The 20318-nt window shown below is 42.5% G+C and overlaps 1 protein-coding gene across 5 annotated transcripts in view; it reads right to left on the bottom strand.

Annotated features, from left to right (window-relative positions):
* Positions 1-19755, bottom strand: part of gria1a (glutamate receptor, ionotropic, AMPA 1a) — a 105844-nt gene extending 86089 nt beyond the window's left edge. Inside the window, exons 1-2 of one of the 5 annotated variants that reach the window (XR_014770601.1) lie at positions 19424-19753; positions 19167-19301 (exon numbers count right to left, since the gene is read on the bottom strand). Coding sequence is in view for 4 of the 5 variants with exons in the window: in XM_084718667.1 (XP_084574793.1) it covers positions 19167-19301; positions 19424-19511 (223 nt within the window). In the remaining variant the exon portion in view is untranslated. Of the gene's footprint in view, positions 1-19166; positions 19302-19423 lie in introns of all 5 variants that reach the window. The other 4 variants (XM_084718667.1, XM_084718666.1, XM_084718665.1 and 1 more) reach the window with 4 other exon arrangements.
* Positions 19756-20318: the final 563 nt, after the last annotated feature.

Below are 20318 nucleotides of genomic sequence, written 5' to 3'. Positions count from 1 at the left end.
AAAAGACACCTGAGAACACACCAAGGTAAATATCAGTTATATCAGCTGATTCCATAACATGTAAGGTTGTTCACATCTCTCCAAACCCACCATACAGTTTGACTTTAGATTTTAAAGTCATGATTCGATTTGATTTAAACATCTTTTTTTCAGCACTTGCAGCTGCACCGTTGTTAGACTATGGCATCTTGATGACATTTAAAGATCAACTGATGATTTTTCTTTCAAATTCCCGGTGCCAGCACACTGCAGCAGTGACAGGAAAGTGCTTCATGCTATGAGGGTTAGTTAAATCTCTTTAGTCAGCTGTACTGTGGCTAGATGAGCGTTAACTTATAGTTACTGAGCGGTTGAGAGTTGTTGTGTGGATTCTGGTCATGTTGTCACGTGCTGTTAAAATACTTGAAAATTTAATGGAGCAGACGCTAATTCTGATTCATTATGTGAGCATTTAATATAATTCAGTATTAACTTTAGCTCCATGTAGAGTGAATTAATGTGATGTTTCCCGGATAATGCTTATCTGTCTTTACAACACAGTTTACACCTTTAAATTTATTAAATCAGAAGTCGACTCAAGACCTCAGTAATATATAAAAAGTCTATTATATCAGGTCGTCTGATAACCAATACAGATGCATCAATAATGACTTGTGTATTTATTCATTCATTCATTCATTTATGCTTGGTTCTCATTAAAACTTTTAGAGCAAGGACAAAATATCCTCCTGCAAAATCTTCAGGACTAAAACACTGACTAAAATTAGATTCAAGTTCCACTAACCCAATTTTGACTAAAACAAAACAAAAACAAAAGACTTAAACGTGACTTTGACTAACTAAAATTCAATTTCCAGCAAGCAACTAAGACTAAAACTAAATTTAAATTATTTACTGTCAAAAAAAAAATCTAGTTGTGGACAGGGGAGAATATGCTGTGAGACCTTTTGACTGGGCAGTATGTAAATATAGGTCAGTGTTTTTTGTTTGATATATTGGCCGACCGCATCAGTCAAAGATATCAAGGTGCCCTTGTGCGTGGTACCTGCCTCCCAGCTGCTCCGGTGGAGCAGCTCACCAGCCTGTGTATCCTTCTGTGATATTACAGAGCAGCTCCTTCATGTGGGTCCGTGTGATTCAATCTCTCTGCATTGCTTAATATGTCCAAAAAAAAATCAATACTGATGAATAGAACTGTACCGGGTGAAGTCACAAAACAATTTTTCAAATGTATTTTGGGGGGATCCACAACCAGGTTTGCAAAGAATCGATATAAGGACAGTGTTCTGAGCATGTCAGCTCAGTGAAAACACGGACTCTGTGACCGCATGCAAAAGACAAACTCTTATAAGCATGTTATATGCATGATATGCCTCCACAAATACACACACACACAGAAGGAACACAAGGTTTCTACTATTTTCCTCCCCTGGGACTTGCATGCCATTATCCCGTGTAACATTAAGGTCAGCGGTACAGAGGGAGTTTCACAGCAGCAGGAAGCTGGGTTCAGCTGGAGGGAGCGTACTGATTGGACGGTTCTTGTTCAGCCATCCATAAAGGTCCTTTTTTAATAGAGCCAAACTACTGAGGACTGACATGTCGGGGGACTCCACAAAATAAGACCTCCGATTAAGTTACTCATCTTATCCATCAGAGCAATTATACACAGTTCTTTATTATGCTTGAAACTTGAAATAAATCTGTTTTGTTTTTTTTTTTTGGGGGGGGGGGGGGGGGGGGGGGGGCATCGATGAACAAAGACTGTGGAATGGAAGAGCGAGCAGTTAAATCCAGCCCAGCCTCCCTCCACCTCAGCATAACCCCACCAGATTGATTCCCAGAGTCGCACACCGCCTTCATACAGTGAGTCTCAATCCCACTACTACACTCGGGTTTATGTTGTCTGTCCAATGTCACCTTTCCACCAGATCTCAGACTGATGCCTCAGGAGGTCAAATCTGCTCTTTTTTTCCGTCCAAACTGGAAGCAAAATGGGACACAGCAAGGGAAACCAAGGACAGGGCTGCAACAAACTGTTCTTTTCATTAGTAAGGTTGTCTCGATGTGATAAATATCACAATACAGGACGCACAATTCAATATATTGTCATATACTAGGATACTGCAAGCAAGTCAATATGTTGTGGTGTGAAGAACACGCCACCATATTCAATTAATAATTTAGTCAATAAAATGTCATAAATTGTTGTAAATGCCTGTGACAATCTCCCACAACCCAAGGCAACATCATTGAAAGGCTTTATTTGAAAGGCTTTGTTTTGTTTTTGTTTTTCGCCTAGAGATATAATCATCATGATGTGAAAGAAAGAAAAATAGCAAATCCTCACTTTTGAGAAGCTGGAACCAGAGAATGCATCACATTTTTTTGTTGTTTAGCCTTTAAATAATTACCCAGTTGATTCTCAAAAATGTTGCTCATTCATTTTCAATTAATAAACTAATAGATTAATCAGCTTTATCCAGTTCTTTCAGCTCAGTTTTGCTTTTATTATATTGTTCTCACTCCCTGCCCTGTGCTGTGTGCAGGCACCAGCCTGTTGTTGCTGAAACTGAAAATAAGGTTTCCACTTTAATCACTTTATATGTTGAGGTACAATGCAGCTATATGTCATCCTAATAATGAATATTTTATTTAAAATGATGTTTGAAAGTTTTATCAGTAGCCTGGCTCTGTTTTACCTTGAACAGTTCAACTTCTTCAATGTTCAAGTTCAAATGTTGTTATGGCATCTTCAAGATATTTTTCCCTAAAAAACATTTAAAAGGGAGACTGATGTCAATGCAACTCTATAAAAGAAACTAACTTCATAATTTAATCAATTTTGAAGACATGCCAAAATCTTTCTTATTTAATTACTTAATCACACAGGCCTAAAACTCAGATTATTGGATTTTAGACCTTTTAAGGACCTGCAGAAACCCTGCAGTAGAATCGATTTGCCCAACATTTTGTTTGTGATGATTGGTTAGTCGAACTTTTCACAGTTAAAGATCTTCATTTGCGCGCCATGGTCTCTAAAACGCAAAGCCTGTGCAGAATTGTTTGGTTCCTGTTCTGACTGTTATGCAACAATGCATATGATGCAATAATAATAATACAAATGTATTTATTTTGAGGTGCACATTTTGCCATTTTCTGTGTGTTTTGTATGTGAAAAAGTGTTTGCCGATGATGGTGATGATGGAAAGGCCAGGAATTGCTTGTGAATTCTTCAAAATGGTTGCCTATGGCAGCTGTCACTGTTGAGCCATATGCAGCCAAACAAATTGTATGGGTGTTTAAATTAACTAGTGCAAGTGTGAGCTCAGTGGGCACCGACTGTGAGCTGGAATGTCTCTGGATTGTGTCTGGTTGAGGACCTTTGTTGCATGTCATTCTTCATCTCTCTCTCCCCTCATTTCCTGTCAGCTCTCTACTGTCAGCTTTCTAATAAAGGCATAAAATGTTCCCACGAAATAAATACATACCGCTGTATGAAAAAAAACTGAGTGCAGCTATGACAACAGGCTGGCATACAATGCCTTTTCCTAGCTGGCTCATTCTCGCAAGGTATCCTATAGTATCCGTTCCATATTTAGTTTAAGGTATCCTTTTGAAAGATGAGAGGGATGACAGGAGCAGGAAGGTTGCTGTCACATCAGGCAGTAATATACACCACCTCCACAAGGGTGAAGGGTCACTCAATCAACCACAGAGCCCTTTGAAGGGAGATAAACACATCTGACACCAGACACTGGAAGACGCACACAATCATCCTCCACTCAGCCACCCATGGCTAATAACTGTCAGATGATGTGTGTAATAAAAACAGAGAGCATGTTGTGGTCCCTCTGGTCCCATCCATCTTCCGGAGAGCTAATCAGCTATGTTAATGAGAGGCAGTGCAAAAAGGAAAGTCGATATCTGATTCATATACATGCATTCAGAACCTGCAATGGGTGCGCACACGCTCCTTGCACCCACATCAACACCTCATCTTAATAAGAAAAAAATGTCTCGCTGCTTTTGACAAGAGAGAGTCTCACACAGCTTGTGCTTGTGAAGAATCCCTCAGGTGACGGGGTGGGGGGTGGCCTGCTCGGTGAGCCCTCCAACACAGCATGACTCACACAGTGCAATCAATCCCCCGCCATTCAGAGGACAGGGACCCAGGGGACCGCAAACGCAGCACCAACACGGATCTGCATGAGTGTCTCCAGACATGACTGAGCAGGAAGGGTTTTTCTCTGGAATCTCCTGCAAACGACTTGAAATCTATTCAGGAGGTGATGATTCATTCAGTGATAATGTGTCAATGTACCGCAGAGACATTATTTCATCCAAGCATATTCTGTAATACTGAGTCAAGAAACGCAAAACAGGTTTTAAGAGGTTTGTAGGTGGAGGTGGGCTTTGCCTCGCTGCCTTTCTGCCTCTCTAGAGAGCCCATTTGCCCCATGGAGTGCTGCACACCAGAGAGGTGCGCTCGCTGTTCCCTGGTATAAAGAGCTTTACCTCCTCAAGCTTAAGGGAGATTTACTACCTGAGCAAGATCAATAAAATTGTGTTTATGTCGCTGCTGTTACCAGTGTGTGTGTGGTAAAGAGAGACAATAATAAAGAAAAGGAAGAAAGGAAAGATGAGGAGCTGAGGTACTGAAGGTAGAAACTAGCATTACAACGTTGCAGCTGTATCCCTCTGCAAACCAGCTGCAGCTTACATACATGTCTGCCCAGACTCATAATATACAGTATGTAGTGCAGATTTTGAATTTAATTAACAGTAAGTGCATTTTTGGGCAAAACTGAAACTAACTGTATTGACATTTGACATAATTAGTGTATGAATCCTTGAGTTACAGCAAAAAAACGTATTTTGTGAGGTCACAAGTACCTTGATCTTTGAGCTGCAAATTCTGATAAGTTCATCAGTCCAGTTGGACATTTTTAAGAAACTCTGTCCTGGTGTTCCAGAGACAGTGTTTTTCATATGAATGGGATGGGTGTTAGGTCACAGTGACCTTGATCCTTGACTTCCAAAAACTAATCATTTCATCAATAAGTCAAAGTGGACCTTTGTACCAAATTTGAAGAAATCCCATCCAGGTGTTCTGGAGATATAAGAATGGGTCACAGTGACCTTGATCACTGACCTTTGACCATCAAAATCTAAACACTTAGTCATTGAGTCTGAGTGGAATTTTGTACCAAATTTGAAGAAATTCCATCAAGGCATTCTAACGTTCACAAGAATGGGATGGCCAGTAAGGACAACCTAAAAAACATAGTGCCTCCAGGCACAGCTGCCTCCGGCGTAGAGGCACGAAAAAAGAAGAAAACAGAGAAAGAAGGCAGACAGGAAGACACCATTCTCCTGAGCTTCTACCTCTGGGACAGCAGTGATCAGAGCAGCTGACCAGCCAAACCGATCTTAGATTAATGTCGGGGAGCTCTGGATACTCATGAGAGATTGCATTAGTTGAAACGGGGGTAATGGAAGGTTAATAAGGATGAGCCAAAAAGCAAGCGTGTCTTGAAAGTGTAGGTGAGGGCAGACAGAAGGCGAAGCTGGTTGCTGGAGAGGAGAAGAAACAGAAGCATTAGTGTCTGTGAGAGGAGATGATAGGGAGACCGCTGCGAACAAAGAGAACAGATGCCAGCCTAGCAGTGGGAAACACGGGGACCACACGGCGGAATCTAGATTTCTCCTATTTTCTCAAAGTAATAAAACAATGGCACCGCACCGCCTCATTAAATGGGTAATCGAGGGTGTGAGAGCACTCCCCTCAGCTCGCAACATATCTCCCCCTTCCTGTGTCTCACTCTCTAACCCTCTCATGCTAGGCCATTGTCTCCTCCTTGCTGCTTCTCACCACGTTTCCAATCTGGTTTGCAGCGGAGCCCCGCCGCCTGCTGAACAAATGCTTACCTGGGCAGCGGGTCAGAAACCCAGCCCAGACCAGCTCCTGTCAGGGGGTATGGAAACTCCAATTATCTCCTTAACAATCATCCCTTCGCAATTATCTCCCCATCTGCGTATCAGTGTCGACAGGTGCAGAGGGACGGTCTCGCTCACACACTTTCATTTCTCTGACAGAAGAAGTGATGAAGGTGGATATGTGGAGCAAGAAGAAGCTCGCACATCCTGCATGCTAATTCATTAGGAACTGTTGTATAAATTAACAATTGTCTTCGACAAATTCCAGCCGAGCCGCTGGGAAATGAAATGGAAAGGAAGTGTTCGTAATAGACCTGAGCAGAATCTCTGAGTACAGCCAGAAACCCTGCATTTATTTTCTTACAGCCAACCAGAGGTTCAAGGAGCGATTACTGTTCTTGCTGATAATCTGTTGATTATTTTTGCAACTAAACAGTTAATCCAAAAATCTATCCAATGCAACAGAATACTGAAATATGACCATCATAATCCTTCAGGCAATGCTTACAGATAAAATGACCAGGTAGGCAAGTGTAATGAATAAATTAAAGTGGTGTTTATAGGGCTTGTATTAAGTGGAATGGTGTCAATTTTTAGCTTTTCCAAGACCAAAAACACAAAACCAAAAGTGAATGGAATTAATTAAACAGCATCTTTATCGGCTATAATGATATACATTAGCATCAGGGCCCAAAATGCTTGCTATAGCATAATTCAACGGTCACTCATAGAACTGAAAAGAAATTTCAAAAATTTGAATTTCAAGCATGAAATCTGCCACCGTTATCATTTTAAACTGTATATTACTGGTGGGTGAACTGCAGTTGTAACCATGGACGCGCAGTTAATCAACTGATCAGACGGGCCGCGTCATTAAGATTAATATTCCGATTAATAGCGGATAGGTCGTGTGTAGGAAATAGTGTGCGTCACCCCAGAGAGACAGGCTGCGTGCACATTCACACGAGGCACAGCAACACAAATTCATTAATTATTTAATCTGGAGAGTTTCCTCTGTCCTGTTTAAACCTACAGTTTTTAGTTTTGCCGCTCTAATGTCTGTTGCCTGATGAAATTTGCAGCAGTGACATTCCTGCGTGCATAAAAATGGAACTGAAAGCAGCCACCTATCATTTAAGCACTTTGTTAAAGAAAACACTAAGACATCAATGCAAAACACAATTAAGAAATCACCTTAAAAACTTGCGTTGCTCCACATAATTTTAAACGTAATATAGCCTACCGGGACTTATAGAGGTGCGGGTACAAGTCTCTTCATCTGAAAAATTAATACATTCGGGTGGGTGGCGGGGTGGATGATTTATGAGTGCATGCAGATTCGGATGAATTCAGAGCCCATTCGTGCATCACTGCTGCATCTGTCCCGTGCAAAAACAGGACGCTTGAAAGGCATAGCAACAGTAACTAAGGGTGGGGCTTAGCAAACTGTCTATTATATAGTCTATAAATCCAATATCATCTGGCAGTAGTCCTGCTCACTGATGCGTAACATTAGCCACGAAAGTCGAACACAGCCACAGATATGAGGCGATACCACAGTATAAATCTTCTGGGAAAATCTGTGCTGGTAGAGTCATTCATATTGTTTTATGAAATCCCTTGTCTTCTTGTCAATCTGTAACGGCTTTACAGTTGTGTGTGGTTTTCTCGTCCGCTTCTCCAACCTTCAGCAACTGTTGCAGGTGTGGTGTCATGGCGAGGAAGTCATTTGGTGCCGCGAGCATCTGCGCAGCTCTGCAGATGACAGCAGCAGTCTTGTGCTGTCATCGTAAGAGCAGTTACACTGTGTTACACTGTTTAATATGCTTGTAGGCTTTGTTCCTCATTAAAGTACACAGAAGCTCCTGAGATGTGCTGCATGACAAAAGAGGGACTTCGCTTCTGTCTTTGCTGAAAAACCATGACAGCTGCCGTCATTTTGCCGTTCGTCCCTCCACCCCGCAGCACAAATCCTGGTCCTCATCCCCGAACACATTGTTTTCTAATTGCCAGCCCCACACGTCTCAGCTCAGACCTCCACGTCCCAGCTGCCATTACCTCCAGAGACGACAGATTTGTTTCAAATACTTGGTGAGCTTGCATGAATACAGAGAGGGATTCGGAGCAGGCTTAGAAAGACAATGAGGAAGAACAAATAGAAGGAGAGTGGACACCGCCGTCGGTAATGTGTGTGCGTTTATGTGGCGAATAAGAACCGTATGCGTGATAAAGACTGGTTTCTTGTTAACGCAGCAGAAGTCGCAAACCTCAAGGCACCACATGGCCGTTGGGGTTGCTTTTATGCGGCGAGTGCTTCTCAGAAAATGGTCAAACAGAGGGTGAGGAGATTAAATGACAGGTTGCTTATTTTCTCCTTCCTAACCATTTCTCTCTTCCTTCACCCCTGCCCCACGTTCACATCCCTTCTTCCTTTTCTTTTTGCAAAGCAGCACGGGCACACAGAAACAATCTCTATCCCCCTTCTGCTCCACACTCTATCACTCTGCTGCTTGGGGAGCAGTTTTGGCTGATCTACATTGATTGCTATGGGCCATTCTCTATCCCTGGCGCTCCGGAGCAAAAAAAAAAAAAAAAATCCAAGCCCTCTCATTCATCAAACTAGCACCTGCCAGACTCTAGCCCAAGAGAACAACCGTAAGTTTCTTTTTTTCTTTTTTTTTTCTCCCCCATTCTCTTTGTTTTCTCCTCGACAAATAACTGTCATGTCCCGAAGAGTCAGAAGGGAGCGTTGATCTGCTATTCGTCCGCCTTTTTCAATAACACATTGAACACCCGGTAATCCTGCCAAACATGCATGCACTGTGGAAGTCCAGCGCCACAGCTGCACCTCAATGACTGACACAGCGGCTACACAATAAAATACAACACCCAAGAGCCACGGGGTCTGGAATTGTACCTTTACCCCCATCCCCAACCCCTGTCCTCTTAACACATACATCCGAGAGCTGAGACTCTTGTTTCTGTGGTGTTGTTTGCCCCTGGGGGTGGGGAAAAGTGGAGCAAAGGGGGTGTATATAAGAAACACAGAAATAAAGGTCTCCAGGAGGTGGATATTTCTTTCTTCGCTTCTCCAGGCAGATCCTATAGAGAGCTGAGTGTTTTTAAACATTACAGTGCTCATCAGAGTCAGATGAATTGTCTTTTTTTCCCCCTACGAGGTTATAATTACATATTTATGCTTATAACTCCACAGAGTGATAGCTTTGGATGTGTTGCATTGAATAATACATTACATGCATCTGCTCGAGCTCTGTCTCTTGTTAGCTATTGTGTGTGTGCGCGAGTGTGTGACCACAGAACTTCACAAAGCAGTCTCACATGTTTGCACACATTTCTGTTCAGCAGTCGGAGCGAGAAACTAATCAGATGAGGAAAATTCGAGGCAGGTAAATGTAGCGGCAGCGAGGGGAGCGTGAGAAAACATGCCGTGACAGCAACTGTTTTTTTTTCATGCATGTTAAAGGATCGTTACGGTTGAATTTGTGACTTGTTTTTGAAGGGGTTGTTCCGGTACCGATACCTGTATCAGAAAAGGTCTCAGATGCTACCTAAAGTATGGGATCGAGTATCGGCAAGTACGCAAGTCTAGGCACCAATCTCATACCATGTAATGCATTCGCTCCAAAACAGGAGCCTGCCACTTCACAGCAGTGTCCTCCATACCGAATTTTATGGTCAGTGGAGAGAAACACCAACATCAGATTGTATTACTGTAGCCATTTTACGGTGACCAGAAGGTCTTTAGGGTATCTAAAGGAGGAATAATCCGGTAGATTGTGCATTTCCCAGTCGAAGTTTCTCCAAGACTTTTTGAGTTTATTACGAACTGTACTGGACTGAATGGTTTTGGGCTTGAGAGGAAATAAAACTTTTCTATGGAGTGGACTGAGCTGTTTTTGGTTTTTGGCTGCTCTTTTTCCTTAACAGACTGGTACCACAACCACAAAATTCAGTCCAAAGGAGATTAAAAGGAACAACCCAAGGAGTTGGTAGATAAATCTGAGGGGTCAAAGGAATATCAACAGGATATGGAAGAGAACAACAATCCTACAACAAAAAAATCTCAAGTTCTAATAACTTCAATCTTTGCTTTGAATCACTGGCCTGTAAAAATAATAAAAACTGAAAAAGGAACAAAATATCCCTCTTTGGTTGACCTGGTCATAGCCCACCAATGGAAGCAGAGACGACTGTTCTCCAGAAGACACTGCTTTGATTTGACACCACCGACCTGAAAATTTTTTTTAGGTAAAACTGAAAGTACAGTTGGTCATCGTTGAGTCAGAAAGTCAGTTTAGGCAATATTTTTTGCCATTTTTCTTCATTTTCTCTTCTAGTTTTGTTTGTTTAAAGCCTGCCCATGACTGTTTTTTACCTTGTCTGATGTTGTGATAACACAGTGTTCCTAGATCCCTGCACTTAACAATGGACAAAGGACAAAATTACAAAAAATAAGTTGTAATAACCCAGAATTATCCTTTTATGTTGACTCACTCTTAAAACAGTCTGTAAGTACTCGCTGTGCCTCTTAGTCACGTCCACTGAAGTTTAATTTCTTAGATGCTGACCTGGCACGGTGCATGAAAAGAAGTGAAAGCATTCACACATTTATTTCCATTGCAGACACACAGCTTAATGCCGTGACGTTTCTTTTTGAGGAGTGAATGATCATACCGGTGTCTGTCTAAAAACTGCAGCATTGCCTCCCTTGAAAACGAAATGGTTCATCTCCAGGGGCAATCCACCAATAGACTTCTATGAGACCGATGACATCTCATCCTGTTTGCTCATGGTGAAAGGGGCGATTATGTCCTCTGAATCAGTCCTGCAACTGATGATTATTTTAATTATTAATCTGTGAATCGTTTCTCAATTGATCGATCAGTTGTTTGGTCCATAAAATGCCAGAAAATGGTGAAAAATGTCAGTCATTGTTTCCCAAAGCCCAAACTGACGTCCTCAAATGTCCTTTTTTTCAAAACCCAAAGATATTCAGGTTACTGTCATTAAAGGATTAAAGAAAGTTATTATCTTCTGTTTCTCATTATGATGACTTAAAGGATCTTCTTTTTTTTTAAATCACAAAGGCAGTAATGAGCCTCCCTAGAAAGAGACAGCGAATGGACAGCAGCACAATGAAAATACAGATGTTGAAGATGAGCGCATGCAGCACAGATCTAGATGTTTGTAACCATTCACAGAGACTCCAGTCTGCAGCGTAAATGACACCTCTGTCCATATTCATACGTCTCCTTTCTCTACACACTTTCTCTACTGCGGTTAAACGGCCCGTTGGGTATCCAGTGATTCATACGAGGCTGAAAAAAATCTAACCCACCTCTAGCCATCAGCACAGCATTTCACTTTATGTTGCTAAATCAGCATCTCAAGAAAAGACACTGGTGTCTAAAAGCCGTACTGACAGGAAAGAGGCAGAGGAGACAATCAGCTCTGGCAGTGCGGGTGAAGCACGGCATGTTTATTTTTTTGAGGGGCATAAAGCCAAACTGAGGGGGCACGGTGGCCATGGCCTGCCCTGGTTATAACTATAATGTTTATACTCATTATTGACAATGCGTATAACTGATATTATGGTCTATTTCCAACGCTGCAGGGCTTGATTTACCACTGATGTTTGACCACCCCTGGACTTGACCTCTACCTGTACGCTCTCACTGTGACACAAACCTACATACATCCTATCACCCAACGGTAATTCATATCTATCCTCTAGGCCTTCCTGAAGAGACGCAACCCCCCTCCTCTACTCTGTGCCGTATTGATCGGCTGGGCAGGCCTCTGTACTCAGTTCATTGATCATGGCTGCCTCACAGATCCTCTTCCAGTCCTCTTTAACCGACCTTCAGAGACCAAGGGAAATACTGCTGCCTATATCGCAGTGACAACACAAATCGTCTTTTCCATGAGCACTAATTAGTCTTAATGAAAGGTTTATTATCAGAATGACTGAATTGGACACAAAATCAAATGTGAGTTAGTGCCTCGCAAAGCTGAACGTACATCTAATTCAAAATTCCACAGCCCGAAGTGTTAGATTTTGTTGCTAGGTGCAATATTCTGCAGACAGATTTCCAACCAAAAATAGCCAAAGCTTAGCCTAAATCTCACCACAAACATGTAGGATATCAAAGAGAAAAGTAGATAATATAGGCGTGAGCCTGCAGGGGATTTGACATGAAGCTGGTGATTCAGTGACGTCCTTATTATAAACCAAGTCAATAGCAGATTATGGTAATGTGATATCTAACTGAGGGAAACAGTGACTAATATTCTGCATGTACACACTGCATCCCTACCAGTTATTTTTAACCACTGGAAATATGTAAAATGAGTCAGTCCAGCGAGTGCCTTCGCTGGAAACATGAAAACAAAGGCACCTATAGAAAAAGAGCCATGATCCATAATAATAGTACTACCAGTGTTACCACTTTATGACTCGGTTTGTGTATATGAAAGTAAGAAAGAAGAAAGAGAAATGCAAATTAGCTCCGGTATTCTGTCTCACATTATGCCGACAGTGTTGCCGTCCTTATTACTATCCTGATGACTCCACAGGCGGGAAATAAAATGAATCACGTCGCCATCAACATCCAATGTTTTTTATCTTTATTATGTTTGATCTCTCCTCTTTGTTTTGTCTTTCACCTTTGCCCTAGTCTGCCCAACTGCCCGACCTCCAGCCCCCTTTTCTCCTGCTCTTTAGGCAGGTGCCAGTGAGTGTGGGCGAGCTTGTGTACGTGTGTGTGTGTGTGTGTTTGTGTGTGTGTGGTGGGAGGGGTTGCTTGTGGAGGAAGCGGCTAGTCATAAGAGCCAGCTGATGAGTATCGCCCTCATCCGGAGCTCCATTCATCCCCGTGCACAAGGGCCCATTCACCCGCTGCTTTTCACGCTCGCGGACCCCAAGAGCCCCGGGCACGTTCCCACACTCACACACGCTTACAGAGGTGAACTGTCACTCACTCAAGCCATCCTACACAGATTCCAGAATGGATACCCAGATGCATACACATGCATACACTCCTCCGCACAGGCATACTAAATAGAAAGCCAGGAATAGGCAGCTTTTCTCATCTGACTCATTATAAACAGGCCCCGGAGGCCTTCTTTTCCCTTACAAACATGTCTCTATAGCCTCCACATCCAAATTCTCTTTTAGGAACGGGTGACACACAGCAGGAAGACGTGTCACTTTCATCTATGCCGTCTCCCTCCGCCATGAATCTTTCTGACATGCTTGTACCACAGCCCACCATCATACCCATGGACCGCAGTGATACGTGTGACACGATGGAGAAAAGATGTCAGATTTGATGGCATCGCGCGCAAGACTGAGAGGGGTGAGTGGATGGAGGGGAAGTCTATGGATATGCTGTAGAGCTGACCGTGACTGGATCTAGTTGAGCCCTTGTAAAGCCTGAGTATTGGCAGTGATCCTTGATCAAATAATCAGTCTTGAGTAGTTCCCGGAATTCTTTCAGACCAGGATATTTGATCTTGGTGGGTATTTTTAACGCATTTCTTTTGTGAAAGATCTGCCTTCACTTTATTTTTTAATCAATTAACTAAATAAAAAGACAGAATAAAAGCAGATAACACTATCCTCACTACTGACAAGATGATTCAACCATCCATGTTTTTACTGTTATAAGCTAGAGGGCTTTTACACATCTTGTGAAAAGGAACAGCAGTCACAGATTCAAAAACAAGTGAGGAAGAAGATCCACCAGAAACAGAAGGATAAAGTTTATGCACTAGAAGCGAGAAGGGTCTGGCTACAGAGCTCACGACTGGAGTCCACCTCTGCTGACGGACCCTTTCTGGTCCCGATCTTGGAGAGGGAAGTGATGTCTGACTTAACAAACTTATAAGTTTGCCAACATTAGCTGTCTATGCTAATGTTATTAGCAAAATAACATCAATGTTGAAATGATTACGTTAAGGTTTTTGCAAATTTTTTCCCATTGTTTGTATAATTTTCTGATATTATTGTAATTGTTTGTATCGTCGTCTAGAATTCATTTATCACTGCATAATGAAGCTAACGTCAGTATAACAGCCCGTACATACAGTAACGTTAGCTTACATGAGGTAGCTAGCTTCACAGTCATTAAGAAAGAGTGAATCAAAGGGGGTAAACGACATTTTGTTTGTGCAGCTTTTGGAAGTTTGTATCACGCTTTACATGATTGTTCATGAATTTCTAGAAATGCGACGGGTCCCGGTGATGGAGATGGGTAAGACGCCATCATTTAGATAATGTTTTATTTATTTTGATAGTATGTTACTTAGGTTGTGTAATAATTAGATGCTATAAGATAAGAGCATCTTCTAAATGTCTAAATTGAGAGAGAAGATGAAATAATCTCTCTCTCATTTTGCGTACGTAATATTTACCAAACTGATATGACATTTTACTGTGATTATTATTTTTTTTTTGTTTCATTTTTTCTGCAGTTATAGAGAAAAAAACAAAAATGTAAATGTTTTGCTTGAAAATGACTTCCACAAAATGTATTTTTCTCAGATTTTCATTTCTGAAATGTCCACCATTCAAGTGTTGATAAATGAATGAAAGAAGCTAGAATAAAATGCCTTTTTGCATATAAAAACTGAAGCTCTGTTCTTTCTTCTGACATATTCACTGTTTACATATTCATGGAACAAAATATTCTAGGGGTGTTGAAAGATTAGTGAATTTGATCAAAACTGCTGGTGCTGGTTGGCATGTTCAAGATAATACCCTGCACATTAGCCAGTGAAGTTCAAATGACCAAACTGTCCTTTAACAGCCTCCTGTGTGTGTGCTGCTGTCTCTCCGCTGTGACTAAGACATCATTGTGCCCCCCCTCCCACCACTTTCCTCTCCCCATCCCTCTCCACTGCTAGGTTTGCTATGTTTGATCCACTAGCGACATCCCTGGAAGTGTTCAGCAGCAGCCTGACCCTCACATTCACATCACATTCCCTTCTGAGCATGGGACCATCTCATTAATGAGGGCATCTTGGGTGTGTTTACATTTCATTACACAGCTCTGCCTGGCTCCCTGGCCTAAATGGCTGGGGGTGGTTGTGGAGGGATGGTTGGTGTGTCGCCTGAGGACTGTCCAGGTTTCCAAATGTTTTTTTCCAGCTCTTTTTGCATTTTCAAAGACGTTGCTACAAAATTATTCCATAAAGTCTGTGTTTTATGGATGAGTAGGAGAATTATACTAAAAAAAGTGCACAGATATCTGTGCTATTCTCTGACAGACAAGACTAAATTTCCTTTTAGTGATAGCATTCAACATTTGGCAGCAGCCACTACTGAACGCCTATAAATCTGTAAGAGTGCTATTGCACATCCAATGCTTTATTTCAAATCCAATTCTAAGCTCATAACTGAATCTCAGAAGAACTGATACAACCACATTACATTAAACCTCTGTGGTAGATATAGAGATTGGCTTATTTGTTTAGCTTGTGCGCTTGGTATACAACTTTTATCATACATTTTTTTCTATAGAAACATACACTAACTAACTAGGGCACAAGTGTGTGTTGACTGGTGCATGCAACAGCATCATATGATATTTAAATATCCTGCAAAGCAATTTAATTCCTCGTCCCGTACCATTTCGTGGCTCGTCAACATACTGAGCCAAAAAATGTAAACATTGAAGATGATTTCTTTCAATTAGCATAATCCAGATGAGCCTGCAGTCTGTCTAAGATGCAATATCCATAAACCAAGTTATTTAGAAGACTAGGACCTTAGTGAGGGACAACGGAGACGTTTGTCACCAACAAGATCAAACAGCTACTAAATCAGATGGTGAGGACCGTTGAGTTTCCAGTGCACCCATCAGCCAGCATATCCATGCTGGATAATGGTGGATCAGTGGGATTCAATCAAGGAAAGAATTAGTCTAAACGACATTGACAGAGCAGAAATTAAGCCCAATTAAATCCAACCCACGTCCCGCTACCAAAGCCACTGCTCCACATGCCACAGAGGGCTTAGATAGGATGGGAGAAGAGGAAGCCCACACCACTGAAATTAAGGTGGAAGGTGCGTCATTAGGCTGCTTACTAGTACGTATATCTGGCCTGGAACCTGAAACGTAATGAGGTGCCTCCTAGTCATATCCAATCTTTAGTTCCACCTACCCAGGCAGCCATTAACAAAGGTTAAGAGCAATAAGCGGTGAAGGTAATGTGGATGACGTCATCAGGCTGCAGACATCTGTTAATCCAGCACAGTGTCAATGACAAGTTGCCAGAGAAAGTCAAGACACCGTCAGAGGTTACGCCACCAGACAAAAACACCATTTCTAGTTCTTGTCTCACAAATATAGCCGAGGAGACTCTATGTATAGGCGGCTCTTCTGGAAATGGAAGGTTGTCCTCAGGATTTCAAAGATACTGTCTCGTGTTGACCAGAATATGAAGACTTGCGCTGCGTTGACATCTGAGTGGACATTTCTGTTACACAGTGCAGCCGCATCTCTCAGTACAATCACCTAAAAGACATACTACTGCAGCAACTGGACATGGTGTGCCCTATTTTGGTGATTGGTTCAGATTTTCCTCAACACAATACACCCACAGAGCCTGTCCGCCAAGCCCCCCATGGAGGCCCAGCAGCAGTCAAAACCCATCTAAACTGGACATTACAAGGTTCTGCCCAGGGTGTGAAAATAAGTCTCAATGTCCAGCAGTGTTATTTCACCTCCTTTCACTCTCACTCAGTCGAACTACATCACCATGTCGAGAGGGTTTGGCAACTTGACGTGCTTCCCTATTGCAGCATCGAAGGTGTCACAAGGTCCAGACAGGACAATGAGGCTGTCAGCATTTTTGAGACTAAGACAGAGTGGGACGTGGATGGAGTTTCGTTATGCCACACTGCCCCTGTGAGTTAAGGGTATGGATCCCTTATAAGCCCAAAAGAATGCAACTCTCTGCCACTTCTCTGAAGTACAGAGAGTCAAAAATCCCATCTAAACTGAGGCATACAGGGCAGAGATGCAGGAGATTGAAGACATTGTTAAGTTGCAGCCTGAAGAGATGGAGCTGTCCATGGTAACCTGGTACATATGGTGCAACACAATAACAAGAACAGCAGTAGTATTCAACTGCTAATTCCAGCACAGGGAAAGAACCTGAGCACCATCTTCTTACCAGGAGCCACTCGAGGCACGTCCCTCCTGGCAGCGCTTATTAGGTTTTGTGGACACATGGTGACCATCTCCAGTGACAAAAAAGGTCCGTTCAACCATGCGAGACTTCTCCCTGAGGATAAGCCTTTTCTTTGGTTCTTATGAACAGATTTCCTGATGGCAGATCCACTCAGTGTGCATGAGAGGCAGCTGCTGCCGTTTGAGACCACATCCACCCCACGTTGTGTAACATAAGCACTGCAGGAGCGCCTTTGTTATCACAGCCAACTGGAGAGGATGTTCGTGAGTTGGTGGAAAAGTCCTTTCATGTGGGCTACTGTCTGTAGAATTTTTGTTCAGAAGAGGCCAAAACCCTGGTGGCGAAGCCTCACAGTCCTGAGCCACTTTCCTCCAGACGGCAGATCTGCCAGCAGTGACCTTTGGAGGAATTGTGGCCAATACACACTTACAAGCATCACCCCACCATGACCACCATACTGAGTATCTACAGGATTTTAGCAAGCTCATATGACCTCTTAGAGGTCATATAGACATTACAATATGACCTAAGATCTTGTGTTGACCGGTGTGGAGACGGTAATGCCTCGTCCCTGACAGATATCTCTGACTTGAAGTGAAGGGAAATCTTATGGACTGACCGACTGTAACCTTTACATTTACCGGTTTGTTATGTTGAATAGCCAGACTATCATTATGCTTGTATTTCATGTATTTATATAACTGTATCGTGTTTTTTTCCACTCATTTCCTTTATTCTGAGCTACAACTGTTATCTGTGACTGCCTCCAAGCCACTGAAAATGGAATAAAGACCGTTTTTTAAATTCCAGACAGGTTTCAAAGTGGAAACGCAACATTCGGCGTCTGAAAGAAGTAATCAAATGTCTGTCACCGAGGCAATGTCACACACCTGGCAGAGAGACAGGAAGGCACAGTTGTCAAAGGGTTATCTCCTGAAAGTGTGCGACTTCACTATAGGCTAGCGGATGTGGAGAGAGCCACAGGCACATTCAGAGGAGTCGAGGGTGGAATGAGAAACACACAGCTGAAAAGTCTCGAGGGCGACAAAATCTTGTCAGAATACAAAAGAGGGATAAGTGCAGGGTTAACAAAGAAGAAACAATTTAGACTGGCATTTCTTTTGTAGAGCTCAGACATGGAGTAATTGTTTGGCTGGCATAATGGCACACATTATCACCCACGGGAGAATAGCGTCCCCACCGCTCTGACCAAGGACTCAGAATAATGATTTTTGAACTTCCTTGTTGATCATAAATCTAACATCCCAATGCCAGCATACCCTTAAATTAATTCACAATGTCACAATTATTCCTAAATTAAAGATACTATCAGTTCTGGTATAAATTAATATTGATAAAGATCAGATCAGGCAGGTAATCCAAAAGTCCTAAAAGTTCAAATATGTATTGAAGCGTTTGCGCATGTCTTTGTAAAGGTTTTAGGGAGGGAGGGTTTTAATAGTGTGTGTTCTGCCAGAAAAAGATAATCGGATTGTGATCCGTGGCTAATTAGAAATGCATTTAGAGTCGTTTTCCCTCTTTGTTCACATCGCCTGAGAGCCCTGATGATCTGCGCTCTGGCTCTTTGTTTTTCACCTCGCAAAGGCGCACAGGGATCAGTGGCAGTCGGTTTTTAAAATTCATATGGCTGTAAAAGCTGATGTTATATACAACTGTAGGATGCTGTTTGCTGCAGAGGTTGATTTGAAAATCCCCGTGGCTTCCCCGGAGCGCAAAATCACGCTGCAATCATGCCGAGGAAAGCAGAGAAAATAAGTCCTTAGCGGTCCCACGCAACAGTTAAGATAACCTACCAACACACAGGAGTCTTTTTTTGCAGTAGGCCTGTAAAATATGCGATTACAGCCCGTGTAGGTTTTATACACAGGGAGTTCTTCTCTTTACGAAGTCGACAAACAGATTGAGGGGGTGGAAAAGCAGGCTGAACACACAGAACATGGAAAATGCCAGCAAATGTAATCTGCTTCCAGTGAGATGATACTTACAGGCATATGTCATGGAGAAGCTATTCCCCATCTTGACCATATCCACCTGCGGCACCAGTTTGGGGATGTCCTGGTGGTGCGAGAGGGCGAAGCGAAACACCTCATATTCGTGCGATTCGGTTGGGAACAATCCTCCTGTTGAGCAGCAAAGAATCAGGAGTTAATGTCGAACAAATGAGGTGGGGGAAAAAAAAGGACACAAACATGGGGTAAAGTTGAAATACGCGGAGACAAAAGGTCTGACGCGCCATTCTCACCTATATTGATGTTACTTGGAAAACTTGAGCTTGAACCCAAGCACATCCCCAGTAAACTGGTGTAGAGGATGGTGAAGCTTCGCTGCATATTTCCTTTTGCATTGGCGAAGGGAAAAAGAGCCGAAATCCACGCATAGATTTGTCCGTGTGTGAAGTTAAATTCCCCGCTTCTCCTCCACTCCTTTCGCCTCCCGTTAGAGCAGCATTTTACCCCAACATCGGTACAAACGGAGAGACAATTATCGCAATGGCGAGAGGAGGCACCTTTCTCTCTCCTCTTTTACCTCTCTCTGCTGATGCTCTCGTGTCCTTGGCTGCTGTTGTATGAGACGGAGAATGACTTCAGCATTAGCCGCACTGCAAAAAATGTGCCCGTCTCGGAAAGCTGTTGAGTCTCAATGTCAAATTAGATTTTTTTTCTCTCTCTTAAAACAGCTTTTTTTTCCCACCAAAATTGCGGAGAGATGATTTCACTTGTTTCTTGTTTGCAGGGAAATTTCTGTTCCAGAAAGAAATGTCTGGAAATAAGAGTCACTGCAACAAGGTAGAACAGAACAGATCGCTCATAGAGGAAATGACATACCGACGAATGACAAACAACCCAATAAAAGACTGTTTTGCACAAAAAAACACGACTGGCATAATCTCACCTCATTAATTTCTGTCTTCGTCACCTCTAAGAACCAAAAAGAGCACTTTCACACTCTCAATATTTGACTAAAGGACTTGCGGGGGTGAACATTTTTTGCAGTGTGCACCTCAGAGCGCACCCACAGGTCCCTCCGGAGACGCACCGGATTTCATGGACGTCTATTCACTTTCCTGCGCTGCAAAAAGTATCAATATTATGATTCACGGAATATTTATGACGTGCTTTTATTTTCTAGTGGATTTT

This window comes from Lutjanus erythropterus, chromosome 5 (assembly GCF_056507025.1).
Source record: "Lutjanus erythropterus isolate fLutEry1 chromosome 5, fLutEry1.hap2, whole genome shotgun sequence".
Taxonomy (NCBI): domain Eukaryota; kingdom Metazoa; phylum Chordata; class Actinopteri; order Lutjaniformes; family Lutjanidae; genus Lutjanus; species Lutjanus erythropterus.
Note: the sequence above shows the minus strand (reverse complement) of the source record. Positions and strands in the feature narration are given on the sequence as shown.